This window comes from Gordionus sp. m RMFG-2023, chromosome 4 (assembly GCF_954871325.1).
Source record: "Gordionus sp. m RMFG-2023 chromosome 4, tfGorSpeb1-WG-v2, whole genome shotgun sequence".
Taxonomy (NCBI): domain Eukaryota; kingdom Metazoa; phylum Nematomorpha; class Gordioida; order Chordodea; family Parachordodidae; genus Gordionus; species Gordionus sp. m RMFG-2023.
In genome coordinates, this window is record NC_088778.1 from 32,494,460 (window position 1) to 32,521,614 (window position 27,155).

A 27,155-nucleotide genomic window follows, 5' to 3' on the forward strand; every position below is an offset into this window, starting at 1 on the left:
TTAATATCTATATGACAAAATTTATTAACATATCTTCATACAATAATATATTAAATATTGGTAAATGAAAAAATAAAAAAAAAATTTCTCTCCATTTTTTAAAGGAAATGAAAAGAAGATGAAATTAGGAATAAAAATTTTTTTTTACAAATTATAATAAAATTCTAATAATAAATAATTTGGGATTGACTAGAAGTTGGTTATATATATATATATATCTTGTGGGCAAAATCGTTTGCTAACATAAGTTAGCGTTATCACATTCCTTTCGCACAACCAGCAAAGGCATACTACTGGGAGCTATTATTTCTAAAATATCATAGAGATTAATAATATAATGATAAATTTCGTTGTGTTCCATCAAAAATAAAGACATTCTTTAAAAAAAATATATATCAGAGACCCGCGGAGGTACCATTTGCAAGGCTTCGGCCCGTATTTTTTTAAAATATATGGCTCGGCCCGGATATTTATTTATAAAAAATTTCAAGCCCAGCATGAGTGTTTAAATAACCGGTTCGGCCTGGGTATATTTAAAAAAATAAAAATACGGCCCGTGTACCCGGGCCTGCAGGTCTCTGATATACATATATATAAGTGGTTCCATTTTTTTTGTGAACAACTTAAAATTTAAAATTGTGTTTTTTTTTTGTGTATTGGCAAATCAAGCTGACTCCATGACGGCTTAGCGGAGTTTCAAGCCAATTATTTTAGCCTCAACCTCGAGGCTAAAGCACATTTTTATGGCTTATATGACTCAGGAGTGTGAGCCATAAATATCTACTTGAAACTGGAGGTTATCAGCCGATTTTTCATCACTAGCTATCGGTCATTTAGTGAAATAGTCGAGAAAATTTTAGTTTAAAATGAGAAGGGGGGGGGGGGTTCACAATGTAAAGAAGATGTAAAATTTTTCTTTGATATACTTTTAAAAAATCTACCTGAAAAATATAACTTAGCGTCGTTCAATGACTTAAACGTTTTGATGTCTTTGAGATTATCCATAATGTTTGCTCCCAATATTTCCTGATAAATAAATTTAAAAAAAATAAAATAAACAAAATAATGATGAAATAAATAATAATAATGACACGTTAAATGATAACAAATAATGGATGATAAATAAATAACGTTAATAAAAATAGTGATAATAATAGACACACATCTAATAATAAGTAAGGGTTACGGCACGAAATTATCCAAGATGGGTTCAATACAAAGGGAATTATTTTTTAGGACAAATGATAACGAGACAAAGCAAACAATTAAATGCCAAGATGATATGCCCTAGACAAGGAGTGTGTAAAAATCATTACAATATATTAATCTATTATATTTACATCTGACAGATATACTTTACTATCTTTGAACTTAATAGAAAATACTAATAGATCACTTATTTTTTTTAGCTATTTTCCAACTTTCTATAATTCAATATAGTAGGAGTCATGGATAAGATCTATATTGATTAGTGAAAATATGTGCCGCAAGCCCTTTCAGAAATGATGAAATATTGCAATTATGCAATTTTGAGAAGTGATGAATGAATAAATCTAATATTCTTCTCCATTCTGTTTATTTAATATATTTTTTTTTCTTCTCTCATATCTGTTTCATAATTTTTGAATTAAAATTTTTTTTATTTATTTTTGTTTACATTGATATTGCATAAGACAAGTTGTTTGTTCATGGCTTTAAACTCTTTGTTCAATTCTTTGAGCTCCTGATAAAATTAAATATTAATAAATAAAATTAATTATTAGATAATTGTCACAAGATAAGATATTCTTACTATACTTTTTTTTAGCCATGGGGTGAGGTTAACTTTTTAAACTTTAAAAAGGGTGGAGGGAGGTGGGGCTCATTTTTCTAAATTTTTTTAACATTAGCAAAAAAAAAAGGAAATTCTATATAGAATTAGCACAACAAAAAAATATATAATTCTAAACCTTAAAATAAATTTTAAAAAAGGCCACATCTAAAAAATCAATATTTCTCAGAGGGGTTGGGGGGCTTACCAAGATTTTTAGGGGGGGGGGGTTGAGCTCCTAGGATCTCTTCCTAACGACGCTACCGATTTATGATAATACAAATTGTGTTGTTAATAAAAGCCCCCCTATTTGGACCGATTTTTCAAAATGGTCCGATTAAGATTTTAGCTAAAACGATATTTATGTTAAGCATCGAGATTAGGCAAATAGGTGTCCAAGCATTTCAGCCAGTTATGTGCAAAATCATTAGGCTTTGTCCTAATGTTATTTTTGGTTAATAATCTTAAATCGGGTTTTTTTTAACAACACCTAAATACGAATGGGCTTAAAAAATGAACTTGGATAATGGTAAAATCGAAATCTTGTATGTGAGAACAATCGATGATCACGTCGGCCAATATTTTGGATAATTTTTTGTTCTTGGTGGGAATGGAGGAACCGATAGTGCCGTTAGCTTTGATTTCACCTTTATACATATATAATTTAATTATCAATAAATGGTAAATTAATTAAAGCGTTTAAATCAGGGACCTGTGGGCCCGGGCCCTATTTTAAATATTCCCGGGCCGGGCACACTTCGATCGAGATGTATTTTTAAAATCACGATTATTAGCTATAAAGATTATAAATAAATCTAATAGTGCGCATGCGCACAAATTGAACGTTTCATACGTTGCGTTGTAAAGCGCAAATAACGCATTTCAAATGGCCTCGTGCAAATTGGTAAAATTATCGTTTGGCGTTAGCCACCATTTTTAAAAAAAAAACGCAAATAGGTTAGCTTTTTCATTTTTTATTTTACTCTTCGCTTTGTAAAATTATATTAAAAAATATAATATAAATAAATTTACTTATTATCCTAAAAAAGGAATATTTAGAAAATTAAAGAAATAAGTAGGCAGACGATAATATAATAATTTTCAAAGACAAATCCTTTTATTTTTAAGAACTTATTTAAAAATTTTGAATGGAGTATATATATAAAAAGGCAACACCTTTTTTTTTATTAAAAAATTACGGCAAAACGCAAACGCTCAATTTGTGCACACTATATTATATTTGAAAAAAATCCCAGGTCTGACATAAAAATATAAAATTCGAACCAGGTCGTGCAAATGGCACCTCTATAGGTCTCTGGTTTAAATATCATAAATTGGATTTTTTTTTGTTGTTGTAAATTTCAATTTTTCCTTAAAATACTATAACATATATTTTTTTAAAATTACTAAAGGAGAAGAAATCTTTGTTAAAAAAAAACATGGATAATTAAAGAATGAAGAAACATTGATTGAGAATAAAAGAAAGAAACTCCTTCTTTTGTAAAGGTTAGAAAATAATATCTAGGAAAATGTATTTACTGATAAAACCGTTAGTCTCACTGGGTTCATCCTCTTCTTGTTCCAATAATGGTTCCAGCAAGCATTCCGAGATTAAAGTCTCCGTGAAATATTCACCGCTAGGGTAGAAAAGTGATTGATTCGGTTTTATAATGTAATATTTGAGGCCATTGGCATCATTTTCATCTAACTTTTTAAATAAAAAAAAAGCTGTCTTTAGGTAAGAAGTACACACCAGAATGTTTAAAAAAAATTAAGCATTAATTATAATATATATTCATTTTTATTATATTTTAAATTATGAAAATTATTCGGTATAAATACAACTAATTAAGCAAGCAGACGATAATTTTTTTTTTAATGTTTGTAAACATTCAAAATCTAAATTTTAAGAGTAATTGATTTTGAAATGGTGCATTTTTTTTGGGCGTTGGAGATTCTGCTACCTTGGTGAAAGATAGACAGGATATGGATGGGTGTGAAGTGTATGACAAATGTTGTGTTAATTGTGGTAGAAAAAGAGCTTCAAAATGTTAAAACCCATATACGATTGCATTTCTTAACATCAAATATATAAATATAATGTTTATAATTATAAATTTATGCAAATGTCCTTATGATATTGTACTTTACATTGAACGAGTAAAATCTTTACACATTTTTTCAAACATAAGAAAATTGTTGTAAAAAGAATAAAATATTATTACATATCATATGCAATTTTAATAAAGTTTCTCGTTATTTTTTTTTATGGTTTTTAATAAATCCTACTGTAATTGTTAATTTTATTACCATAAAATGGATTGTAATTATAATTAATACGATTACATGTAATTAATTACCGTTTTTAGAAATAAAATTAATAATTTAATTATAATTAAATACAAAAAATTTTGTGATTGAAAATTAGGAACCAATTACAATTTCTGAATAATTATGTCCATCCCTGGGTGGAAGTTTTTCAATATAAACAATCAATTTTATATAACTCGCTCATTTTATTAAATCTGGTTGATTTAAATTTTATAAATTTAAATGTCTTGGTGTTTCAAAATTTGGCCAAAATATAATTTAAAGCATATTTTTTTCCCTGTTTTTTTCCCCTTACATTTTAAATAAAACCAGTTTTTTATTAATAGTTTGTTTTATATATATACATATATATATATGTAATAAGAATATATAAGAAATGTTAACTTACTTCAATATATAAATGTGGTTTGGAGATGGGATAAACTAGGAAAGCCATGGCTAAAACGATCCCGAGTATGATGCCAAATTCGACTCCCACAAAGAAGCAAGCTATCAACGTAGTAATAGCGACCACAAAATCCATTTCTTTCAATATTTTAAAGGTTTAAATTTTTTTTTGAAATTGATATCAATATTCAAAAATAATTTTCTCATTGGCGGAGGTAAAATCTCAACCTCAATTGGTAAATATAAATGTAATAAAAAAGGGAAAATATAAAAAATAGTATAATCACCTAAAAATAATTTAAATTTTTTTATAAAATATAGTGAATAATGGAAAATAATGAAAACTTTTGACTTTCCAAATTTTGACGAATATTTTGTATTCGATCAAATTTAACACGGCCGATATGATCATAGCGGCTAAGGATGCCTTGGGTATGAATCTGAAATAGCTTGTTAGATACCTTAAGGCTAGTAGCACCAATAGACCTGTCACCCATTATAGGTACAAAAAAAATATTATAAATAATAATAATAATCTAAGATAGGGTTTTGCCATTCATTTTAGCCCAATCAAGCGCCATAATATATTTTAAAATTTAGTATAAATTAATATTAAGTTAAAAAGTTTATGGAAAAATTTTTCTGAAGTTTACAGGGTTAGGTATTCCAAACATGACCTGGTATAATCAGATTTTTAAAAAAAACGCGCTCAAAAAATGATTTAAAGTTGAAAAAAAAACACATTGCCGGAAAAAACACATTGAAGCTATTACACAATATAAATGTTAAAATTTAATTTGAGAATTATCCTTTTATCATTATTTTTGCATCGTGATTTACTATTTGCAATAAATATATGTATATTTTTCTTTCAAAATGCTCTCCTTGACTATTTTATAAATGGATATGGAACATTATAATACTCAGCTGACGAATATATAATTGCTCTTAAAAGAAGCAAAGAATCAAAGAAGTAATGGGCAACATACTAATTAATTTTTAATAAAAAAAAAAACCTGTGAAAATTCCTCCAGCTTGGGTCCTGACGCCAGTTTGAGAATTTATAGCGGTTCTGGAAAAATCATTGAAAATATCATTAGTAAATCGGAACTCGTTCAAACAAAAAAAGATTCACAAAAAATTAATTGGATCTCCTATAATATTCTAACTAATTTTATTTTTCTAAACTAAATAGGAGTTTGAACGCGCAATATTTCTCAGACCGGGTACATGGGTCGGGCCGTATTTTAATTTTTTTTTAAATATATCCAGGCCTGGCCTATAAAAAAATTTTGTTTTAAATACCAGCGGGCCTAATAATTTCCTGGCAAGACCGTATATTTTAAAATAAACGGGCCGGGCCCGAAAATATAAAACCCGGGCCGTGTCGGGCTAAAAAATCCGGGCCGGAAACTCTTTTAAAAAAATGCGGGCTGGACCGACCTACGGGTTCTCTGATATTACTGTAAGAATTTAATTTTTCTACAAATGACTACATTGCAAAATTAGCAATTCAAAAAATAAAAAAATAGCAGTTTATTTTCGTGCATTCGGGATCGGTTTCTAAAAATGGCCGGATTAAGATCTTGACCAAAATAAATATTATGTAAGCATCAAGATTTGGTAAATAGATATCCAAACCTTTCCTGCCCATCTAACGAGTAAAATCTTCAGGTTTGCCCAATAGTGCGAACAAATTGTGCCCTTTCAAACGTTGCGTTGCAAGCGCCATTAATGCCTTTCAGGTGGTCCTCGTGTCAAATTGGTAAAATTACCGTTTGGCGTTAAACAAACCATTTTTAAAAAAACGCAATTAGGTTTGCTTTTGCATTATTATTTTTTTAATTCTTCTTAGAAGAGAAGAGAAGAGAAGAGAAGAGAAGAGAAGAGAAGAGAAGAGAAGAGAAGAGAAGAGAAGAGAAGAGAAGAGAAGAGAAGAGAAGAGAAGAAGAAGAGAAGAGAAGAGAAGAGAAGAGAAGAGAAGAGAAAGAGAGAGAGAAGAGAAGAGAAGAGAAGAGAAGAGAAGAGAAGAGAAGAGAAGAGAAGAGTATTATATAAAAATGTAATTATAAATAACTTACTTATGTATATCCTAAAAAGAAGGAATAAATTTATAGAAATTAAAGAAAAAACGAAAGCAGACAATAATATAATTTTCAATATGACAAATCCTTCTTTTTATTTTTTAGAAATTATTCAAAATTTTTAATCGACGGATATAATAAAAAAAGACAACCTCAATTTTAACAAAGGACGCTTTTACGTTTTTTTTATTTAAAAAATTAGGGCAAAACGTAAACGCTCAATTTGTGCGCACTATAATAATATTTTGGTTATAATCTTAATCGAACCGGTTTTAAATCGGACCGGTTTTTTAAAATCGGACCAATTTTTTTAAATCGGACCGCTCCCGAATCGGGCTTTTTAACAACACCTAGTCGTAATTCGGGGTTTTGAAAATTCAGAGGTAAGCTACGTAGACCCCGGGTTTTTTAGCAAATTTTTAAAAACTTAAATATCGTATATAATCGCGCCTTTTTTTTAAAAAAAATCAAATAATTCTAAACACCTAATTTTGCCCCACGGACTTCTCAAACATTTATAGTTTTACCTTACCCTGTGAGTGAATTTTAGACGACTTCGCCAGAAATCTTTGTTTTCGTTTAATATTTAAAATTTACATTGAAGGCCAAACGGTCTTACATTCAAAGAGAGTAGATACTCTATTAGTGAAAACGATCCGGGCATAATTGAGCCTTTCAAAAAAAAATTAAAAAAACGCGTACTTACAAAATGATTTTTTTTCAAAATTTGATAAAAAAAAATACAGTTTCTAAAGGCCCCTCGCAACATTATAAAAGCATATTTACGATTCTGAAATAACCTGGAAAAACTGGCGGTGATGGGGTAAGAAGATACGAATGAGCTCATCACGTTTGAGATTCCTATTAAAAATTTGTTTGTATACTTAATATAGATACCGATAATATATCGGACGATACTCGATACATTTATTATTAATGCATGTAGTGTTCATTTTAGATTCGCAAATTACGGCCCAGCCCGATCCGGGTTTATTTTAAAAAACAAATAATTTTTATCTTGGACCGAGCTTTTCGGGACAAATATAAAAAATTTGTTCAGTTTCGGGCCGGATAAATTTTTTCAAAAAAATTCGAGCCGGGCCGGGCTTGAAAAATTAGGCCCAATGCAGATCACTAGTGTTCCTTGGGGGAGGGGGGAGGAAAAGTAAAGATAAAATTCATCAATATTATCTTATTTTTTATTTATTTTCATCATTTATTATTATTATAAAATTTAGTCGGGAGAAGGTGGGAGTTGGGGGGGGGGGGGGGGTGGCATGATTAAATCAAATTGATTTAAATCGATGAGGTACGAGTTCGTTAAAAAAAAAATTATTTTTGAAGGGAAAAAATTTTTGTAAAATTTATTTATTATTAATTTACCTAAGGCCACGAATTCCTGAGTTGGATCTATGGTATACTTATGTTTCCTGGCTAAAATAAATAAATAAAATATTACGATATGCCGATTATAAATGCGTAAATAGGTTATACTTTACTATAATATAATAAAAAAGTGGCATATGTTGGTGTTTTTATTTTATAAAAATGACATAAGGGAATGTCATCGTTTGGCTGGAGAATAAAAAAAAACAGATTTTATTTTAAATTCCTCTCGTAATCCCCACATATAAAAAAAGTTGTTAAAAGTAACTTTTAAAATGTATCTTGATATCGATACGGATGCTAGAGCTCCGCAAGTATGCCCGAGTATAAGTATCTTCACTATCATAATCCCAATAAGTAAAAAAAATTTAAATGAATAGAAAAATACCTCACTATCATCCACAATTCCTTTAGGTAAAATTTAAATATTATTGTGACGGAAAGATGATTCGCTAATCCGATACAAATAAAAAAGATACACCTAGACCCGAGCAGATTACTAGCATCTAAGATATTTTACACAACTCTGGTATTTTTTCCTATAAGTTTGAATTTAACGAACTTAAAAGTTATTCAAAATTACCAAATCCTCTAATGACCTCATAAATAAAGCTCTTGATATAAACTCTTCTTAAAAATGGCGTTAAAATGCGCTACCATATGACCCGATATTTGATAAACTGACGGCTCGTTTTATATTTATAAGTTATAATAAAAACAGATTATTTTACCGAAAGATTTGGCTATGGCTAAACTTTCCAATATACCAATGAGCGATATGGTTAGAAAGCCGAAACTGATATCCTTTTTGAATCAATTAGATTTAATTTTAAAAGAAAGAAAAAAATTAATATGGCCTTTACACTTTCGAATTATGTAAATGGAAGCTAGACAGCAAGTCGTATGTGGCGAACACCTTCTCAAGTTTTTGATATTAGATAAAGATGGAATCTTTGTGCATAAATATGAAACCATCATAACTGGTTAAAATATATTAATTAGAACTAAATGTTGTAATTAGTGTTGTCAAACGGCTCATATTGAGCCGATTTTTAAAAATGGCTAACTCAATATTTTCGCCGGAAAAATATTCCTTAAGCCTCAAGATTTTGAAAATAAGACCTTTGTTCTTTCTATGAGCAAAATCTTCATGCTTATTTTTCTGGATGAAGTATTGAGTGAACCGTTTTTAAAAATCTGCCCAAAACCAACCGTTTTTAACAACACTAGTTGCAATGGTTCGAATAATAGCTTTTCGAAACATTTTATAAAAGCATTAAACAAGGGCAAAGGCAAACTAAATATTAAATGAAACAATAAAAATTTTCATCCTCGGTTCTTACCTTAACTGTTATCAAATCATACTAGATATACCCAACGCTACTAAATCCCAAGCTGAGGCTCAACTCGGGAATATAAGCCAATTGTTTTAGGGCTAAAGGGCGAAGCTGTATCGGAATTGGGCATAACCATGATATTTATTTTTTTTTAAAAAAAAAATTAATGAATAATTAGATAAAAACTAACCTGAAAGACTTCCTTGGCGCTAACGAATATGGTGTTAGAAGAAATATTATTCGAAGAAGCGTTCAAGGAAGTCCCATCGTAGCGAAAGTTAAAACGAGGGGGGAAGGTCCAGGGCGGGAGTCCTCCTTGAACAGACGGGGTCAGATTGACCTTGCGATCCGTTTGATTAAGCCAATAGGCTACTATGGCTGAAAGGGCTATCACTGCGGCATTCCTACCTGTTCAAAATGTTTTTTTTTTATTATCATTAATTTTAGCCGTTATCCTTAAAACAAAAAAAAATTTGTTCCAAACCTATCATTGTCCTTTCTAACTTAACTTTATATTTTTTGTCATAACCTCGCATAATTGCTAAATAGATTATTTATAAAGAAAACGTCAATCAACAATATTTCACATTTTTGATTGGTAGAAAAATTATTTTTATATTAAGATATTTTTCGATGAATAAAAAGATGATTATATATCTTTTTAAAATTATTAAAAGTGTTAATTACAAATATAGCTAAAATAAAAAATATTTTATCAGTTTAAATTTACTAATTTTTTTTCAAAATAAATAATAACAATATGACAATTCAATGTTTTCGAAAGGTAAGTTGTGAACCTGTCAACAAAAGCCAGACCGATTTATGAATCAATATCTTGAGAATTTGCCATAACTTATTGGCGTATCGATTGGAATCGTTGGAGGAGTTATTCCCATTAGCACTGAAAAGTTTTCGCTCTAACCATTGACTCCTATTTAATTTCTATGCGATAAAAAAGAAAAATAACAATTTGTTTGATTTAAAATCTTTGAAATTTAAAGAAATATATATAATAATAATATAGTATATATATGTTATAGCTAGTGTCAATATGTTTTTTTTTCCGGCAATGTGTTGTTAATTTTCAACCTTAAATCATTTTTTGAGCGCGATCATGCTTAGAAATAACTACCCCACGAATTTCACACAATTTTTGCTAAGAACTTTTGAAATTAATATAATTTATATTAGTTTTTACATAGATTTTTTTTTAAATTATAAATGATATACGACTCAAGGGTTAAAGACAAAATTGTCTACAATTCATGAGATAGGTATTCTAAACATGCTGAAATACATTTCCGGTAAAATCAGATTCCTAAATTTAAAAAAAACGCGCTCAAAAAAATGATTGATTTTAAAGTTGAAAAAAAAAATAACACATCGCCGCTAACATACATGTATAAAACAAAGTTGTTAAAAAGATACTCTTCAAATGTATCTAAATAGAGACATTATTTCCTAAAAAAAAGATTATTTCGATACTTAAAAAGTTCGCAAACCTTCATGATGAGCAAAAGGATCAAGCTGCATATTCCCAAAGCGCAATCCCAAGGGCTATTTTAAAAATTATAAAAAAAAAATGGGGTTGTGTAAAGAGAACAATGTTAAAATTTGAAGGACTTCAAATATGAAAATATACACGTTTAAAAAGTTTTTTGGAATGGTTTTACATTAGTGTTGTCGAAAAAACAGGATTTTAGTCAAAAAAAATATTCCCTAACCCTCGAGGTTCGGTCAAGAGAGGGTAAAACTTTCCTGTCGTCTATTTGCAAAATCTCTCATTTTTGGCGAAAATCTTGTCGCCCATTTTTAAATAATCGGCTAAAATAGAAGTTGTTGACAAACATTACTTACACTACGTAGTGGGCGCCAAGTCCAATTATGACTTTCACAAAATAACATGAATCAATTCCATTTGAACTATATGAAGTTTGTTTTTTTTTTCTCTCAAATTTCTTTTAGGTTTATTTTTATTTTCATTTCCATTTCGTTTATCAAAATTTATTTCTATTCTTTCTAAAATTAATGGCATTCTTCTCCCCCAAAAAAATCCTATCAGCTGCTTCAAGGCGACGGGGAGTGACAAAGATTTCGGATGGCTAATGAGGATTAGAAATTTTCGCGTGATCGGGGGTGGAATAGGATCATCATCTGCTAAATGACTCGTAAAAATAGCAAGAAGATTGATGTCAAGAAGATAACCCGATCATAAAAAATAACTCCATATCCGTTTATCTAGAGTAAAAGGAATAAAGATGGGGTAAAGCCCGAGCTATTCTTTGGCAACCTCCTTACAACAAAGAAAGGAACCTAATAGACCTAAAATTGTGAAAGCTAGACTTATAACGGTCATAAAAGATGATTCTGTGGGGACCGGTCTGATTAAGGATAATGTAAGGGTGTCGCTAAGTGGAATGCTGAGAGCATGTCAAGAAGAGAGGGAGAAGTGGTTGAGGCGCAATACAGAAAGAGGATAGATCGGTGCTCCATACAAGATAGTGGATGGAAGGGAACCGGTGCAAAAATTAGAAGGCGAATAAATATCGACGCTGCGGAAATGGTTATAGTAGCCATGTAGCGAAATATTGACAATTAAGGTGACACATGAAGCCAAGTTACAAGGAACGGAGATGAGATCGATTCGATGGATGAGAGAACTACAAAAAAAACGATTGTATGAGTAGATGCCGTTAGTTGAAAGTGGCGGGAACAGGATCCAAAAGGTGACCAAAGAGATGATGTCAGATAATGACACGGGAATGATAGATTTGACCGGTAGCGATATACTCGGGATCGCGGAAAGTGGAAAAATAAAATTAGAGGAAAAGTTGACCAACTAGGGTGACCCGAGCCACCCAACGAAGGAGTGACATCCATTTATTTTTCTAAGGTTATCGATTTCAAAAAGAGTTTGAAAAAGGGAACTAATCTTTCAAAAAATAAAATCACTAATTGAATTTAAAATAAATGTTAAAATTTGTATAAATAATTTTAGATGAAAAAGAATACTTCGTCTTCCCGATATCCCTGAAAGTGTGAATGGTTTCCAGTAAAAAATGGCTTTTGGCAACTTTGATCCCTAGAATATTCTGAAAAAAAATATATATACGTGTACTTTAAAATGAAATATCCGATGGCTATTATTTTCCTTCTACAACATTTTTACATTAATTAGTCTGTTTGCTTTTAGAGATAAATTAATCATATATATATTTATTTTTTTATATATATATTACCGTAATATAATATAAGAATGTATCGTTAAAAAGTATCGGTAAATATATTAATTAATTGATCTATCATAAATCAATTAAATCAGCCTTTGCCCCCTTATATATATATTTTTTTACACCTATATTTTGTTAAATACTAAGTAAAATATAAATTGTAGCTTTAACCCCCCCCCTTAATGATTAGCTGCAGGGGTCAGTCAAATTAGGAGTTATAGACATGCCCCTCCCATATGGTGGGGCGAGTATATTAGCTCATCAAAGGGTTATTTTGTAAATAATTTTTGAGCCCCTTGGATTGTAAAAGGTTTGTGACGCCACTGGTAAAGCCCATGTACTCCCATCTTAGTAATAGGCCCAAGACGACCCAGAAACGAGTCGTGGCAAGACGTAGAATGTTTACAAATCAATCAGATGATTATATGAATTTCTTATTGGATAATTGTGCCCTCCTAGTTGCGAATAGTAAACTTTTATCGCTGCGAACAATGCGACGCAGTAAATGAAATGAGTGTAATTCATTAATTCTTTATATTTTTGTTTTTGAAAACAAAAAAGTTACAAGGTCGAAATGTAGATTTCGTTATTCATTATCCGAGAGTATACGCTTAAATTTTAAAAAATAAATTCTTTACTATCATTTATTTATTATTATATTAAAATTGTTTTTTTTGATTATGGTGTAATGTGTTTAATTTATTCACTTATTCAAACACATATTATTATTTTTAATATATATATATATCTCAACCTTTAAATTAAATTTAAAAATAATACAGTGGATCCACAAATCTTACTAAATTAAATATCTTGATTTATATTTCTAAGGCGTGAAATCGTCCAATGACATATAATAATACCTATACTGACAATAGATGCATTCATAATAATGCATTTGAAAAGCGTCGTTGAAAGCATATCAGCTGGACCCGCCATTTTTGGTGACCCATAGAGTTAATTATTCTCATGTTAAAAACTATCTTTAAATAGATAATTTGCTTCCTTAGTATCTCGAAGATCAGGAAATTCTTTAATAAAGTTTGCGTCAGGCATAGAAATAAATTGGCATCTCGTTCAAAATTTTTAACAATGATACGGGTAACCAAAATGGCGTCCCCAGCTGTTTTCATAGATGTACACTTTTAATGCATTGCCAGTCTATGTGATTCGCAGTTCCAAAAAATCCGTAACAAATTTTTTTTTTTTAAATGGCTGATTCATTTTAATAGCAACTTCTCGCTTAGATCCCTCATATTTTTGTTGATCGATTTTTTCAATGAATGAATGAATTTTTAAGCCCAATCACTTTCAGAGATTAAGTAAAATAATTTGGATATAAATTAATTGCATTTGAGTGAGACAAAGAATATCTCAGACCCCCTGGAGGATATTTAAAACTATTTTTATTTCACGTAATTGTTTTAATATAGATATATGCGCTATCACTCCACAATTAAAATATTATTTTTTTTAAACAAAAAAAAAATCTGAAGGTTGTTTTAGTGTTACTTAGGACATCAAATTGTTATCTTTGGTATATTTAGATCAATTCGCAAAAATTCAATAGAATTCCACCCAAAGTCAGTCATCAGTTAGATTTTTAACAAAAAAAATAATAAATTTTAATACTTGATAATTGATATAAATAATTTTTTATAAAAAATATATATATGTCTGTTAAGCGTCAAAGTGCCTTTTTCGCAGCAAATGTGTTATTTTTTCAACTTTGAATCATTTTTTGACCGCGTTTTTTTTAAAAAAAATTTAAAAATATGATATTTATAGGAAATGTATGCCGTCATGCTTGGAATTATGCCTACCCCTATGAATTTCAAAAAAATTTCCCATTAATTTTTACACTTAATATAATTTGTATTACAAATTATAACTGATTCTCAAAGGTTAAAAGCAAAATTGTCTACAATTCATAAAGATAGGTATTCCAAACATGGTAGAATATATTTCTGGTAAAAATAGGATTTTTAAATTTTAATAAAACGAGCCCAAAAAAATGATTAAAAGATGCAAAAAAAAACTCATTTCCGGAAAAAACACATTGTCAAAAAATCTTAGAAAATATTTGATTGTAAAAAAAAATGTTCAGACTAAATCCTGAAACGAAATGTTGGACTTCAAAGATCAAGTACAAATTTCTTTCCTATGTTTTCATTTTTTAATACTTATCTCACTCATATTATATAATATACTTTAATTTGTCCGATGGCTATGATAATAGCGGCAGCGTTCGTAAATCCGTTCAAAACGGGGTGAGATATAAAACTGATCAGAAATCCTTATTTTTTAAGAGTAAAATATCAATGAAAATGGATGATGATGATCGTCGTTAAAAAAAAAAAATTTAAGTTCTCCTCATCTAAGTTATATTGTAATATATACATTTTTGAAGTAAATTATTATTGTCCTGATTTTGGAGATAATCATCCATCAAATATTATGTTAAACGTAACGATTAAGATTATAACATTATGTAAGCCTAAAGATTTTTGGCTCTTAGCTGGCAAAAGAAATGCTTGGACATCTATTTGCCAAATCTCCACCCTGCTAAAATCTTAATTGGAACCGTTTTAAAGAATCGATCCGAATCGGACTTTTTTAACAACACTATCAATCTCTTATATCGTTGTTTTTAAAGTAAAAACTTTAATAAACGCGTGGGACAATCATTCGTGATGATAAGTGTAAGAATTAAGAAATCAATTGCGAATATTAAATTTTTCTTCCCCCAAAAAATTTAAGCTAATAAACGTAAGATAAAATATTTTTTTTTGTTAAACAACTAAAAAGAATAATAAGAAGAGCCTTTTTAAATTAAAAAAAAGGATAAAAGAAGAAATTATTTAATAGTGAAGAAATATCAAAATGCATATATATATATATAAGGTGAACATTTTGGATCGTATTAATATATAAAAAACCCATCAATCACAAAAAGTTTTCTATATTCAGATTACAAGAGTGTTTCAACCCCCTGCGGAGATCTAACGCCTACATTTGAGACCTGTGCTACGGACCGCTGATTAAGTTAAAACGCCAACACGCTCGCCGCCTATTTCTAATAATGGTATCAGCTCGGCGTGAAAAAGTAAATGTCACCAATAGCGTGCTTATTAAATCGTATTTTAATATCATTTTAATATCATGTTTATTATATTAAATTTAATAAGTTTATCGCACCCTACTTCATTTTATACATTAAATTATTTATTTTTTTTTCTTACATTTAAATATTAAAATTAATAAGATAAAAATATGAACTTGATGATTATGTCGTCTACTATGCTAATGCGTATAACTATAAAAATAACAAACGCTCTCTGATAATAACAAAACCAGTTACGCGTGAATGGGTGCAGTGTTATTAAACGGCTCGTTTTTTTTAGAAGCGATATATTCAATATCAACACAAAAAAAATTTACTAAGCATGCCTGGAGATTTCGTTCATAAGTGACATCTATCAAAAAAAATTTCGAGGCTTGGCGTAATATTATTTTAGCAAAAAGAAACTTATAATTTAAAATTGACGAAAATATGATTATTGACAATCTTGCCTTAAAAATTATCGAGAAAAAAAAATGAATTATTAAGATTAACTTGATCCAAGAATTCAAAATCTAAAAAAATTTGATTCCGAATTATTTTGATAGAAATTTTTGCGAAAACGCTTTCAATTTTTAAGCATCCAAAACTTGCTGAGAATGATTTGAAAAGGCAAAAAATGAGCTTCGAATTGTTTGAACGAGGCTTCAATCAAACATCGATTTCGCATATTTGCGAGAATCGCTGGAAAGCATTCCGCCAAAGAGGCAAAGCAAAGATTCTATTATCGTTAACAATCTGGAACGAGAACGTCATATTTTACTCAGTCAAAAAATACTGTGCCCAGAACGAGGTGCGCATCTATCCTTTTCAAGGGGAGAAAAAAATGAGCTAATTAAGCTCGTTATTAAGCGCAACTGCGAACAAGTTAAATCAGCGATATAATCTTTTATTTGCTGAATTAAAACACCTTCAACTTCCATTTTATACCAATTCTAGATTAAAGTCGTATATATTCATTAAAATTTCACGTAAATCGAAACTAAATTCGATTTTTGATTCCGTTTAACCATCAAATTTTGTCCTCCTAACACATTTTACTGTTAAATCGATAAAAAGACTGAGTATCATAGAGAAATACGCATTCATATATAGGGGTTGGACCAAGTGGGGAAAGATTTTGGAGCAAAAAAAATAAGAACGACGAAACTAAAGGTGCCCAAATAACTTAAACGCGTCCCTAATTTTATTGGGCGGCGGCGTATTCCGAGATTTAAATCTTGGCACACAGGTCTTACTCATATTTTTCGATATTAGTATTAATTTTTTTTTTAGAAAAATAAATAAATACCTAAATGTACAAATCCCATGACAGCTTGCATGATTCCACTCACGAACGTTAGAATGATAGCGTAATGCATGTGCAACATATTTCTCATCTCTTTAAAGTCGGTGACACTTATATTCGTTGTGCTGTCTATCAAAAATATTAGTTTGATACCTTTATAATACATCTCTAATCTTCGTTTTATTTACTTCCCTCGATCATTCTCACCCTTTTCCTAACCCTTGAGTGGCGAGGTGGATAAAAATAAATAAAGCGATTGGTTGGGGCATAACTTACCCCACCCCCTTCCCCCATTTTAAAAATGTTATATGTCATTCAAATTTCGGTATAAAGCTTTGACATTTTAGAAATCTCAATCATTAAATTAATTATAAATATTAACAGTTTAGAATTAAAAACAGAAGGCTGTGTCAAAATATCCATAGGTTTTTATTTGTGTAATAACAATTTAAAAATCTCTGGGGCGTTGCTATGCCTCAGAATATGAACTCAAGAGTTAAGGATAATCTCATCATTATTATTCAATGGCATATTTTACATGACAATTTCACTCACTTATAGATGTTATTTGGCTAATGTTGTCGATTTTGTCGTAACGCGTCAAATGAGTGTATTGATAGACCAGTAATGACATAACAGCTGTTGGTCCATAAGTGACATCTTTGGAAGTCCCGAATATGGAATACATGAAGAGACCCATGAAAGAAGAGTACAAGCCATACTAAAATATACTTTCGATTAGGAAACTGACGTTGAAGAATATTATATAATAGAGATGAGAATAAACTAAAAGAAAAAGGTAACCCCCTCCCCCTAAATATCAGAGACAAGTAGAGGTCAAATATTATACCAGGCCCGAAAAACCCGACCCGGATTTTCAATTTTTAAATCTTGACCGGTTTTTTTAAATCATACTATTTATTAGTCCCATCTCGAGGCAAGCCTTCCGGTGTGTCTGGCTAAATAATATAATATTAATTTAATATGGCTCACTTGGATAGGGAGTCCAGCTATAGTGGCGTAGGCTAAGCTTTGTGGAATAACGGTCATGCCAACCGTTAAACCCGCGATCACGTCGTAAACCAAATCCAGCTTGGAGTACTTCTTGGCCCATCTCACAAAGGGAAAAAACCGTTTAAGTCTGGATTTAAGAGGCTTTTTTAGCTTAGATAACATTCCAATTTCTATATAATTTCAGAAGACAAGTATTTTAATGTAACGAATAGGTTTGAGACTTTAGCATTGTAACGGATATTTGAATATTAGATACAAAAGATACATTTTAGTATTTAGATTAAAATAATGAGTGCAATGACATATAATAATACATAGACTGACGATGCATTCATAATATTTTAAAGCGTTCGTTGAATGCAGTCAGCTGGACCCGCCATTTTGGTAACCCAAATAGTAATTATTCTCATGTTATAAAGTACTATATATTTTTTAAAAACAACAAATATATAAATTATCCTAATTTTATGATCCGAATTGACGTTATTTTTAAAAAAGAATGGGTAACCAAAAATGGCGTCACCAGCTGTTTTTCATTGATGTACACTTTTAATGAATGACATCGTCAGTCTAGGTATTATTGCATGTCATTGAATGAGTGGTATTAATGTTTACGGCAAGTATATAAAAATTTTGGAAGGTAAAATTAATCAAAGTGGACATTAATCAAATAATTAATGTGTTTTTTATTTATATAATACCTATCAGACAGTTTTAGAGAAAGAAAAATATTTTTTAAATTAATCAATCAGATGATATAAAATAAATCAATTTTTTTTAACTTTTCTCATTTTTTTTAAAATAAATATTTATTCTTTAAAATTCCAAATATTTGTTTGTTTGTTTGAAACTGCGAATACTTAGGTAAACTGCAAAATGACGTACGTACATCTTATTTGCATATATTTTTAATTAAATCAAAGATTTTTCTCTATTATTATATATAATATTAAACAAGCCTCTAAAAATTAAACTATTGGACGTATTTAAAAAATGATTATAAATTAAATAATCATGTTTCGGTTCATTTTACTCTAATTAATATATATGGTTTAAATAATAAATCATTTAAATATTAATTATTGTTTAAAATAATTAGAATAAGGAGAATATAATATTATAATATTTAATCCGCAAGGTAGCATGTTTTTTATAAAATAATTAGATAAAGGAGAATATAATATTATAATATTTAATCCGCAAGGTAGCATCTATTGTTTTTTATATTTGTAACCAAAAACATTGAAGGTTAATTATATAATCAGTTAAATAAGAAATTACCAAACAACAAACCAATTCGATTAAACCAAGTTTTTTTTTGAACTGTATTTAACCATACCCCATATTTGGCGATCGTTTTAACCCTAACCCTAACGGACCAAACAATAATTAAATGAAATTATCATCGAATTCTTTTCTTAAAATTGACAACTTCAGGAAAATTAGAAAACAAGTCAATAAAAGCCTAAAAAATTAATTATCAATAAGCTTGCCAAAAAAATTTTTAAATGCTTATCAAATTATTTTCAATCTTGCCCCAAATTAATTAAAAACTTGTCAAAAATTTTAAATACGTATCAAATTATTTTTATATTGCCCTAAATAATGAGTGTCATTTTCCCATTTCTTAAAAAAGATCGAATAATATTTTGTCCGAATCAGGAATATTTAGCCGATTAAACTGGCATAAGTGCGCACAAACGGTTGCATTGCAAGCGCAAATAAATGCATCTCAAATATGGCCTCGTGCATGGCAAATCTACCGTTTGGCGTTAGCAACCATGTTTTTTAAAAAAATACGCAAACAGGTTTGCTTTTACTTGATTTTATTCTTCGCTTTGTAATATTATGTAAAATGTAATCTAAAACAACTTACTTATAATCCTAAAAAAAAAGGAATATTTAGAAAATTAAAGAAATAAGAAGGCAGACGATAATATTAATTTTCAAAGACAAGTCCCTTTTTTGTTAAGAAACTTGATTTAAAATTTTGAATGGATGACCTCAATTTAAACATAGGGAAGCGTTACGTTGTTTTTACTATTTAAAAATTACGACAAAACGTTGTGTGCACTATTAACCCTGCATATTTTTGTATACTTCGTCGCGAATTCGCGCTAATCGGATGCATTCATAATAATGCATTTGAAAAGCGTCGTTGAATGCAAATCAGCTGGACCCGCCATTTTGGTAACCTATTATATAATAATTATTCTCATGTTAAAAACTACTATTAAATTGATGATAAGGCATATTCTTTAATAAAGTTTGCGTCAGACATAGGAATAAATTGGCCTCTCGTTTAAAATTTTGAGTAATCAAAATGGCGTCCCCAGCTGTTTTTCATTGATATACATTTTTAATAAATGCATCGTCAGTCTAGGTATTATTATATTTCACTGGTTACAATAGAAAATTTAAAAAAGTAAATAATATTAAAGACTGCGTCCAAAATATCGAAAAATTAGATTCGATAAAACTTTTAGAAACTTTATGTAAAAAAAGAAGAAATAAGTTGTTTTTTTTTTAAAAAAAATCTAAGAATAAAAACGTCCAAAATAAAACTCTAAAAAAATTTTTCAAATTTAAAAAGATTTAACAAACTATTTCACTTAAATTTTTAAACTTCTGAAAGTTTTAAAACTTTTCGAAATTGAAAAAAAGATTTTGAACATAGCCTTAAATAAAAAAAAAATTTGCTAGTGCTAATAAATGTTTCCTCGAGGCTAAAATTTTTTTTATGCCATTTTTAAAAGCAAAATTAGTACTTACACCTTAAGTCGAAAATTTGATTGACTTTAGTGTTTGTAACGGTCCGGTCTTTCGGTCCTAAAGACGGTCCCGTCCAACAACACGGTCCCACGGTCCGGTTCGACCGAAGACCGATTTAAGAATATAAAAGTTTACTATAAATCGCTTTATAGTTAATGTGTATGTACATGAACATATAAAATATGATTATTTAATGCCTAACACTTTATAATATCTAATTCATCGTTTACTTTTTATATTCTTCCGTTTCATTAAATTCAATATTCATAGTTTACTTTTTATATTCTCCCGTTTCATTCAATTAAATTCAATTTTCTAAAGCTAATGATAAAATAACTAAAAAACGCAATAGAATGAATCCAAAGATGGTTCAATCTATGATGGCACTTGAATCATGGATAAAAAATGGAATCATTTTTGATTTTTTAGAAAATAATTATATTATTTATATACAATTTATTTTAACCCCAAATATATATATCAAAAAAATTAATTAAATATGTAAATCATATTCATATTGATATAATTTATATTAAATAAATTTGTATTTTAATATTCTTTTGATTAGGCCTTTGTGTATAATATAATAAAAATGAATTGATGATATAATTGAAATATTAATAGGGAGTTTAACTATTCATTTTTAATAAATTTAAATGCAGAATAAAACTTTTGTAGCTTCATAGAAAATTTTTTAAGTGGGACCGGACAGCCTGGACCGGACCGGATAACGCTCCCACGGTCCGGTCTTTTTGATTCAACGGTCTATCGGTCCGGTCCCATTTTAGAAAAAAAAGACCGGACCGGACCGTTGCAAACACTAGAATAAAAAATTCCTTACACAAACTTAAATTCAAAAAATAAATCAAATAGCTAAGGCCATAGAAGATGTACTGCCAAAAATCGAGCGTTGCAAAATTGGCTTACTTTAGTTGTATTATATAAAAAAATTTGCATATTTTATTTATCAATTTGTTATTCACACTATCCCTTCAAGATTAAATAAATTTTATTTTATCTACGTCAAATAGGTAAACCTTTTTATACGTGTCATTTAGGTAATTGATTATTTAATAATATTATACTCTCAATTCTCATGCCAAAAAAAAATACAAAATTTACATATCATAAGATAATTTTTTTTTGATATTAAATTAAATTTTTATATAACCATTTATATATCAATTTAACAAGTAATTTTTGCTCAATTTGTAAGATCGCATTTTAAATATTTAACCCAAAAATAAGTATACCTAAAATAATGTTTTAATGAATTTTTTTTTTACAAATTCCTAATAGTGAAGGCCAACGGTCTGGTCCTAGTGATCTTAGACAGGGACCTAAAGATCTCCAACAAAATTTATGGGGAAAAAATTGAGTTAATAGTGCCTATCACCCCTTCCCCCTACTTCATAGAAAAAATCCTGGATATGCCAGTGAGCGTTACTATAATTCGGAAATTTTTGTAAAAAAATGTTAGGAGGGGGGGGGGAAGGGGGTATAAGAATATATATTAGAATTAAATATTTTTATAATGTTCTTGAGAAGGTGTTTAATTAAGGATAGAAAGAATAATTATCAAATCTTAGGTAAACCATTAGAGATATAGATTAAAGATCTGTGTAGCCTGGCCAGTCCGAAACTTCCCCGCCAAAAAATTTAACAGTCCGGGCCGGATAATTCATACATTAAAAACCGGGTTAGAACTCGAAAATTTTTTGATCTTTCGTAAAATAATCGAGCAGGGCAATACTGATATAAGCTAATATATTATAAATTGATTTTGATTAAAACTATTTGAAAATAAATTTCAATATTATGCCCATTTCTTTACAATTATAAAAACTGTTTAACTAAAATATTAAATCTTATAAATGAAAAAAATAGTAATAAATTCACAATAAAAAATTTAACGTTATAATCACGATTATAATCTAACTAGTTATTTCATAAAACGATTATTATAGAAATAAGATATCCATAGAGTAGAGATTATTAATTGACACTAGGGAAAATGTGCTGGCCAAAAAATTCGTCTAAAAAACACAATCAACTGCACCGAACCGGAAAATTAGTAAGAAAAAAAATATTATCGGGTCTGGGTGGGCAGGACAAACATTTAAATAACGGGCCGGGCTACAAGGACCGAACCCGGTTTTTACGGATCTAAGTTCAAAACAAAAATGCTGATAAGAATGAATAAAGACATATGTTTTTTTAAAAAAATAAGTTGATAAAAGTATTTCAATTGCAATAAAATAAAATTAAAAAATTATATTATATTTATTTATAATCTTGGCTGTTAAATAAGTTAAGTTTTTAAAAGCGATAAAAAAAATATAATGTGACATAATTTTTTTTAAAAAAAGAAAATTGTAAAAGATATTTATTTTTAAAAAGTTAATTGTTGAGAATTATCAAAGCAAAATTTCTAAAGACCTGGCTTTGAGAATGGACGAAGATTCATATATATAAAATCACAAATATATTGAAATAATAATTGCTAATATTAAGATATACGGAGAAGATTTGTCTGAAAACGTAGAAGATTTTGTTTTAAAAAGTAAGAAAAATTTTTAAAAAAATAATTTCGAAAAAAATTTGATATGGTTTAAAAAAGGTGGTAAAAGAATTGTTGATTGGTTAAAATGTGCGCTTGCGTCATTGCCTAAAGGGTGATGAGAACAAATATTCTTTAAAAACGTGGTGCCAGATCGGGATGATGACAAAAATAAGATAAATTTTTTAAAATTTAAAAACGCGCGAAAATCCCCTAAAGCACGATGACGTAATTTAAAAAACGTGTGTGTGCAATGATTTCATAAATTACGGTAAATTCTGATTGATTTTATCATAAGTGTGGAATGGTTGATTTTTTTTTGAAATGGGAAAATTTAGGAAATGGCATTAGATGTGGTGGATCAATAGTTAACGATTTACCAGCTGTCGTAACGGAAGAGAGACTGAAAGTTAAATGGACGATAATAGGTAGTTGGTTCAATTGGGATAGTGGTCATGCCAATGCTGATTAATAAAATTTACATAATTATTTTTTGGTTGTATTTTTGTTTTATACTATAAATTTGAATAAAATATTTCGGATGAATGAGCGAGAGTTGAATTTTAAGATATTTTTTTTTAAAGTTAGGATTTGATGAAATGACCTAGGACATATTGGGCAAAAGATTGGCATCAATTTTTAGTAATTAACAGGGCGTCATTCGAAGCAACACGTAATTGTAAAGGATTAGAATCAATCGGTAATCGTTTATAAGCTGTCGTTAGAAAACCATAAAAGATTGACAATTGATTCAGACATTTTATTCGTCAATAAATTTTACATTTACCTCAATACTTTTTAATCAATAAAACTTAATTTATATTGTTATAAAAATTATCAACAAGAATTCATATTTTGATAACTATATAAATAATTAAGCACATTCATAATTCAGTTCATACAACTCATATAAGTATTAGTCCAACTTTAGTAATTGAGGATAACAGATCATCTATTCCAATCTCACTGTAACCAATCAATCCATTTTTTATTAACATTTTCCAAAGATTGCACAAATTTAATTGAAGTTATCAATCTCAGCTAGAGATATCAAGTATCGTCTAGAATTTTGTTACCAATTTTAGAAAATGTTCTTATACTGCAAATTTTTATTTATATTGTCTAATACTAACAAACGTTTTTAAGTCTTAAATAAAATGTCTACTATGTATTGGCCTAAGCTCTAGTATTAGTGTTTTCAAACTTCACCTCAATATGAGACTTCAAATTTATATCAAATTTCTGAAAATATAACTTGATTCAACAAAATATGAGATTATCATTTTTTTCCTTCTCTATGTCTAATCCATTTTTAAAAAAAACCGAAAATAAAATATTAAGGCATTTTATTGGATTGTATTTTGCAAGTAATTGGTGTTAACTGACTGGAAATACTGATTGACAAATTAGTAAGTATATATCAGGCATTACAATTCTTGTTTTAGCATGATGCCAAGATTTCTAATTTTGAGAATGATGCATATTTCTACCAAACAGGTTGAAGTTTGAAATATTCTAAATTCACAGGGCTGTGTTTAAAGCATGAAATCTATTATTAATATTTATATTATTTTTGGTATTTTGTGAAATTGATTAAAGAATTTATAATCCACTAAATATAAAGAAAGCCAGATAATTTGAGCTTCTATATTATTCATCCTATTAATTCCCTTTTTTTTCACCTAACCTACCAATCAAATTTTAAAGTCAATTCATATTAAGTGCTTGTTATAAGTTTCAGAATCAGTTATTTGTTTAGCTAAAATCTTGCAATTTTAAACAACACCAAACCAAATGGATTAAATTAATATACAATTAAAGTAAGGCATTGATAAAATTTTTAGAATAAAGATCATAAGGTTACATAAAATCTAGTTGGTAATAAAAAAATTGTATATTCATAGGCACTAATAAAGCTAAAAAACATTAGTATACATCTTAGATTTTTGATTCTGATTATTCAGCCAATTTTAAGATGAGGTTTTTTAAAAAGCAAAATTAAAATAATTATTGGGAAATAAAAAAATTATTAAAATATCTTGGTATTTAGTATCAGTGTCATCAAATAGGGAGGGGATAGTCCAGACTAGGCTAGAGTCCTGCTAATAATGTAAATCTTTAGGCACCATTTTTTTTTAAATTAAAGATTAACCACCCATTTGATCCCCAACAAATGATGCCCATTTGGCTTATAACTTTTCTTCAGGTCATAGGTTTACTGAGGGTAGTTTTTGGCCATAATATTTACTGACTAACTTATTGTAAACCTTTGGCTATATTACATTTTTATAAAAATAATTTTGAGTTTTCAGATATTTTTTTTATAAAAATGCTTTTCTTCTAAAAATCTTGAATTATCACTACTTTAAAAAGTTATTAACTTTTATAAATTTTTCTTTCAAATTCCTCATTAGATATATTGTATATATTTTAATGGGGGGAAGGGTGTAAGGGGAACATCTTATTAACTAACATGATGTTTATGAGAACAGGCAAATTTGTGATGAGCCCCCACCCACCTCCCAGTTATGAACTCCCTTTGGGTAGCACTATATTAATTCAAAATATTTTAAATATGCATATTTAAAATATATACATAAGATTAAAAAATCAGTATATTATATATTTTAATTTATTTACAAATAAAATTAAGTGGGTAAAAATTATTAAGCCTAGTTATAAATGTTTTTTTTAATAAATTTTGCAGATTAACAATATTATCTGCAGATAGATTAAAATAATTGCCAATTTGTTTAAAAAAATTTATTTGAGAATATATAATAAATAAAAGCATTTTTACATTTTACAGGTAAGAATATTGAATAAATTTTGTGGCGAAAGTCAGCTGATCTCTCCCAAAAAAAAAGTAGACTAATACGTATATGTGTCATCTATCACTAATTTGTTAAAACAAAACATGACACATCTGATTATATGTAAGAATTAACTAAATTTATTATTTTTCTGATTATTTTAGATATTATTACAAAGTAATAAATTTATTAAAATATTTTTAACATTAAATTCCCCCAAGTAAAAATTCAATTATTACAATAATTATCCGTTAACAATATTTCATAAACTTTGGAACCTTATGTCATCATCTTGGGAACAATATCAGGCCTGACGGAATGACACTTATATGGAACAGTGGGATCCCGTTAATTCTGTAGCTCCTATTCTTTTATTAACTAATATCACTACAACTCCCATTGCTTTTGATACAATCGGTGTTTTGGACCCATAACCAAAGATTTCTTGAAAGCATATGGCCAAAAAAGCGCTTAATTGCTGGTGATCTTCAGAAAGGTTTTACCTACGTCAACAAATTTTAATGAAAATTTGTAGGTCACATAGTAAATCAGTTCACGATGCAAACATAACCTAGAGGCACCTCCACATCATCCCTTTTTTTAATACATTATATTATTTTTTAATATAATATATAGTTTATATCTTTTATTGTAAACTGTATCATTTTTAAAATCAAAATTATTTAATAAAATATTTAAGTATAATTAATTATTATGTTAAAAATTTATATCGAACGCATTATAAAATAACACATTAGGAAGCAAGAAGGGGTTATATTTAATGAAAGATTCTCTCTACGCATGGAAGATCTCTATAAAGGAAAAGATATTATATTTAAATAAGATATATCCAAGTTAGATGAAATATTATTTCAGTTTAATTATATTTGAATTAATTCTATTCACATTATAATATTTTTCTTAACGTTATATTTTATTGTATTTAAATTAACTCTATTTGCGTTATATTTTTTTTCTTACCGTTAAATTGTGTTATTTTGGAATATAAACACACACATTAT

General features: G+C 28.6%; 1 protein-coding gene across 3 annotated transcripts; it reads right to left on the bottom strand.

The window, feature by feature from the left end:
• Window positions 1-26,213, bottom strand: LOC135928931 (sodium-independent sulfate anion transporter-like). Of its 3 annotated transcripts, none has more exons than XM_065465381.1 (21): window positions 26,121-26,213; window positions 17,968-18,158; window positions 17,530-17,695; window positions 16,978-17,103; window positions 14,776-14,861; window positions 12,348-12,427; window positions 10,838-10,892; window positions 10,133-10,277; window positions 9,526-9,743; window positions 8,730-8,802; window positions 7,996-8,046; window positions 7,413-7,473; window positions 7,210-7,284; window positions 5,545-5,600; window positions 4,874-5,014; window positions 4,530-4,666; window positions 3,359-3,518; window positions 2,330-2,457; window positions 1,658-1,723; window positions 942-1,026; window positions 1-309 (listed from the first exon to the last, which is right to left on the bottom strand). In XM_065465381.1, exons 2-21 carry the CDS (start codon window positions 18,148-18,150, stop codon window positions 239-241), a joined length of 2,163 nt encoding a protein of 720 aa, XP_065321453.1. In that variant the 5' UTR covers window positions 18,151-18,158; window positions 26,121-26,213; the 3' UTR covers window positions 1-238. The 3 variants fall into 3 exon arrangements, with proteins under 3 accessions (XP_065321453.1, XP_065321452.1, XP_065321454.1); XM_065465380.1 differs by having other exon boundaries at window positions 3,350-3,518; XM_065465382.1 differs by lacking the exon at window positions 7,210-7,284 and having other exon boundaries at window positions 3,350-3,518.
• Window positions 26,214-27,155: the final 942 nt, after the last annotated feature.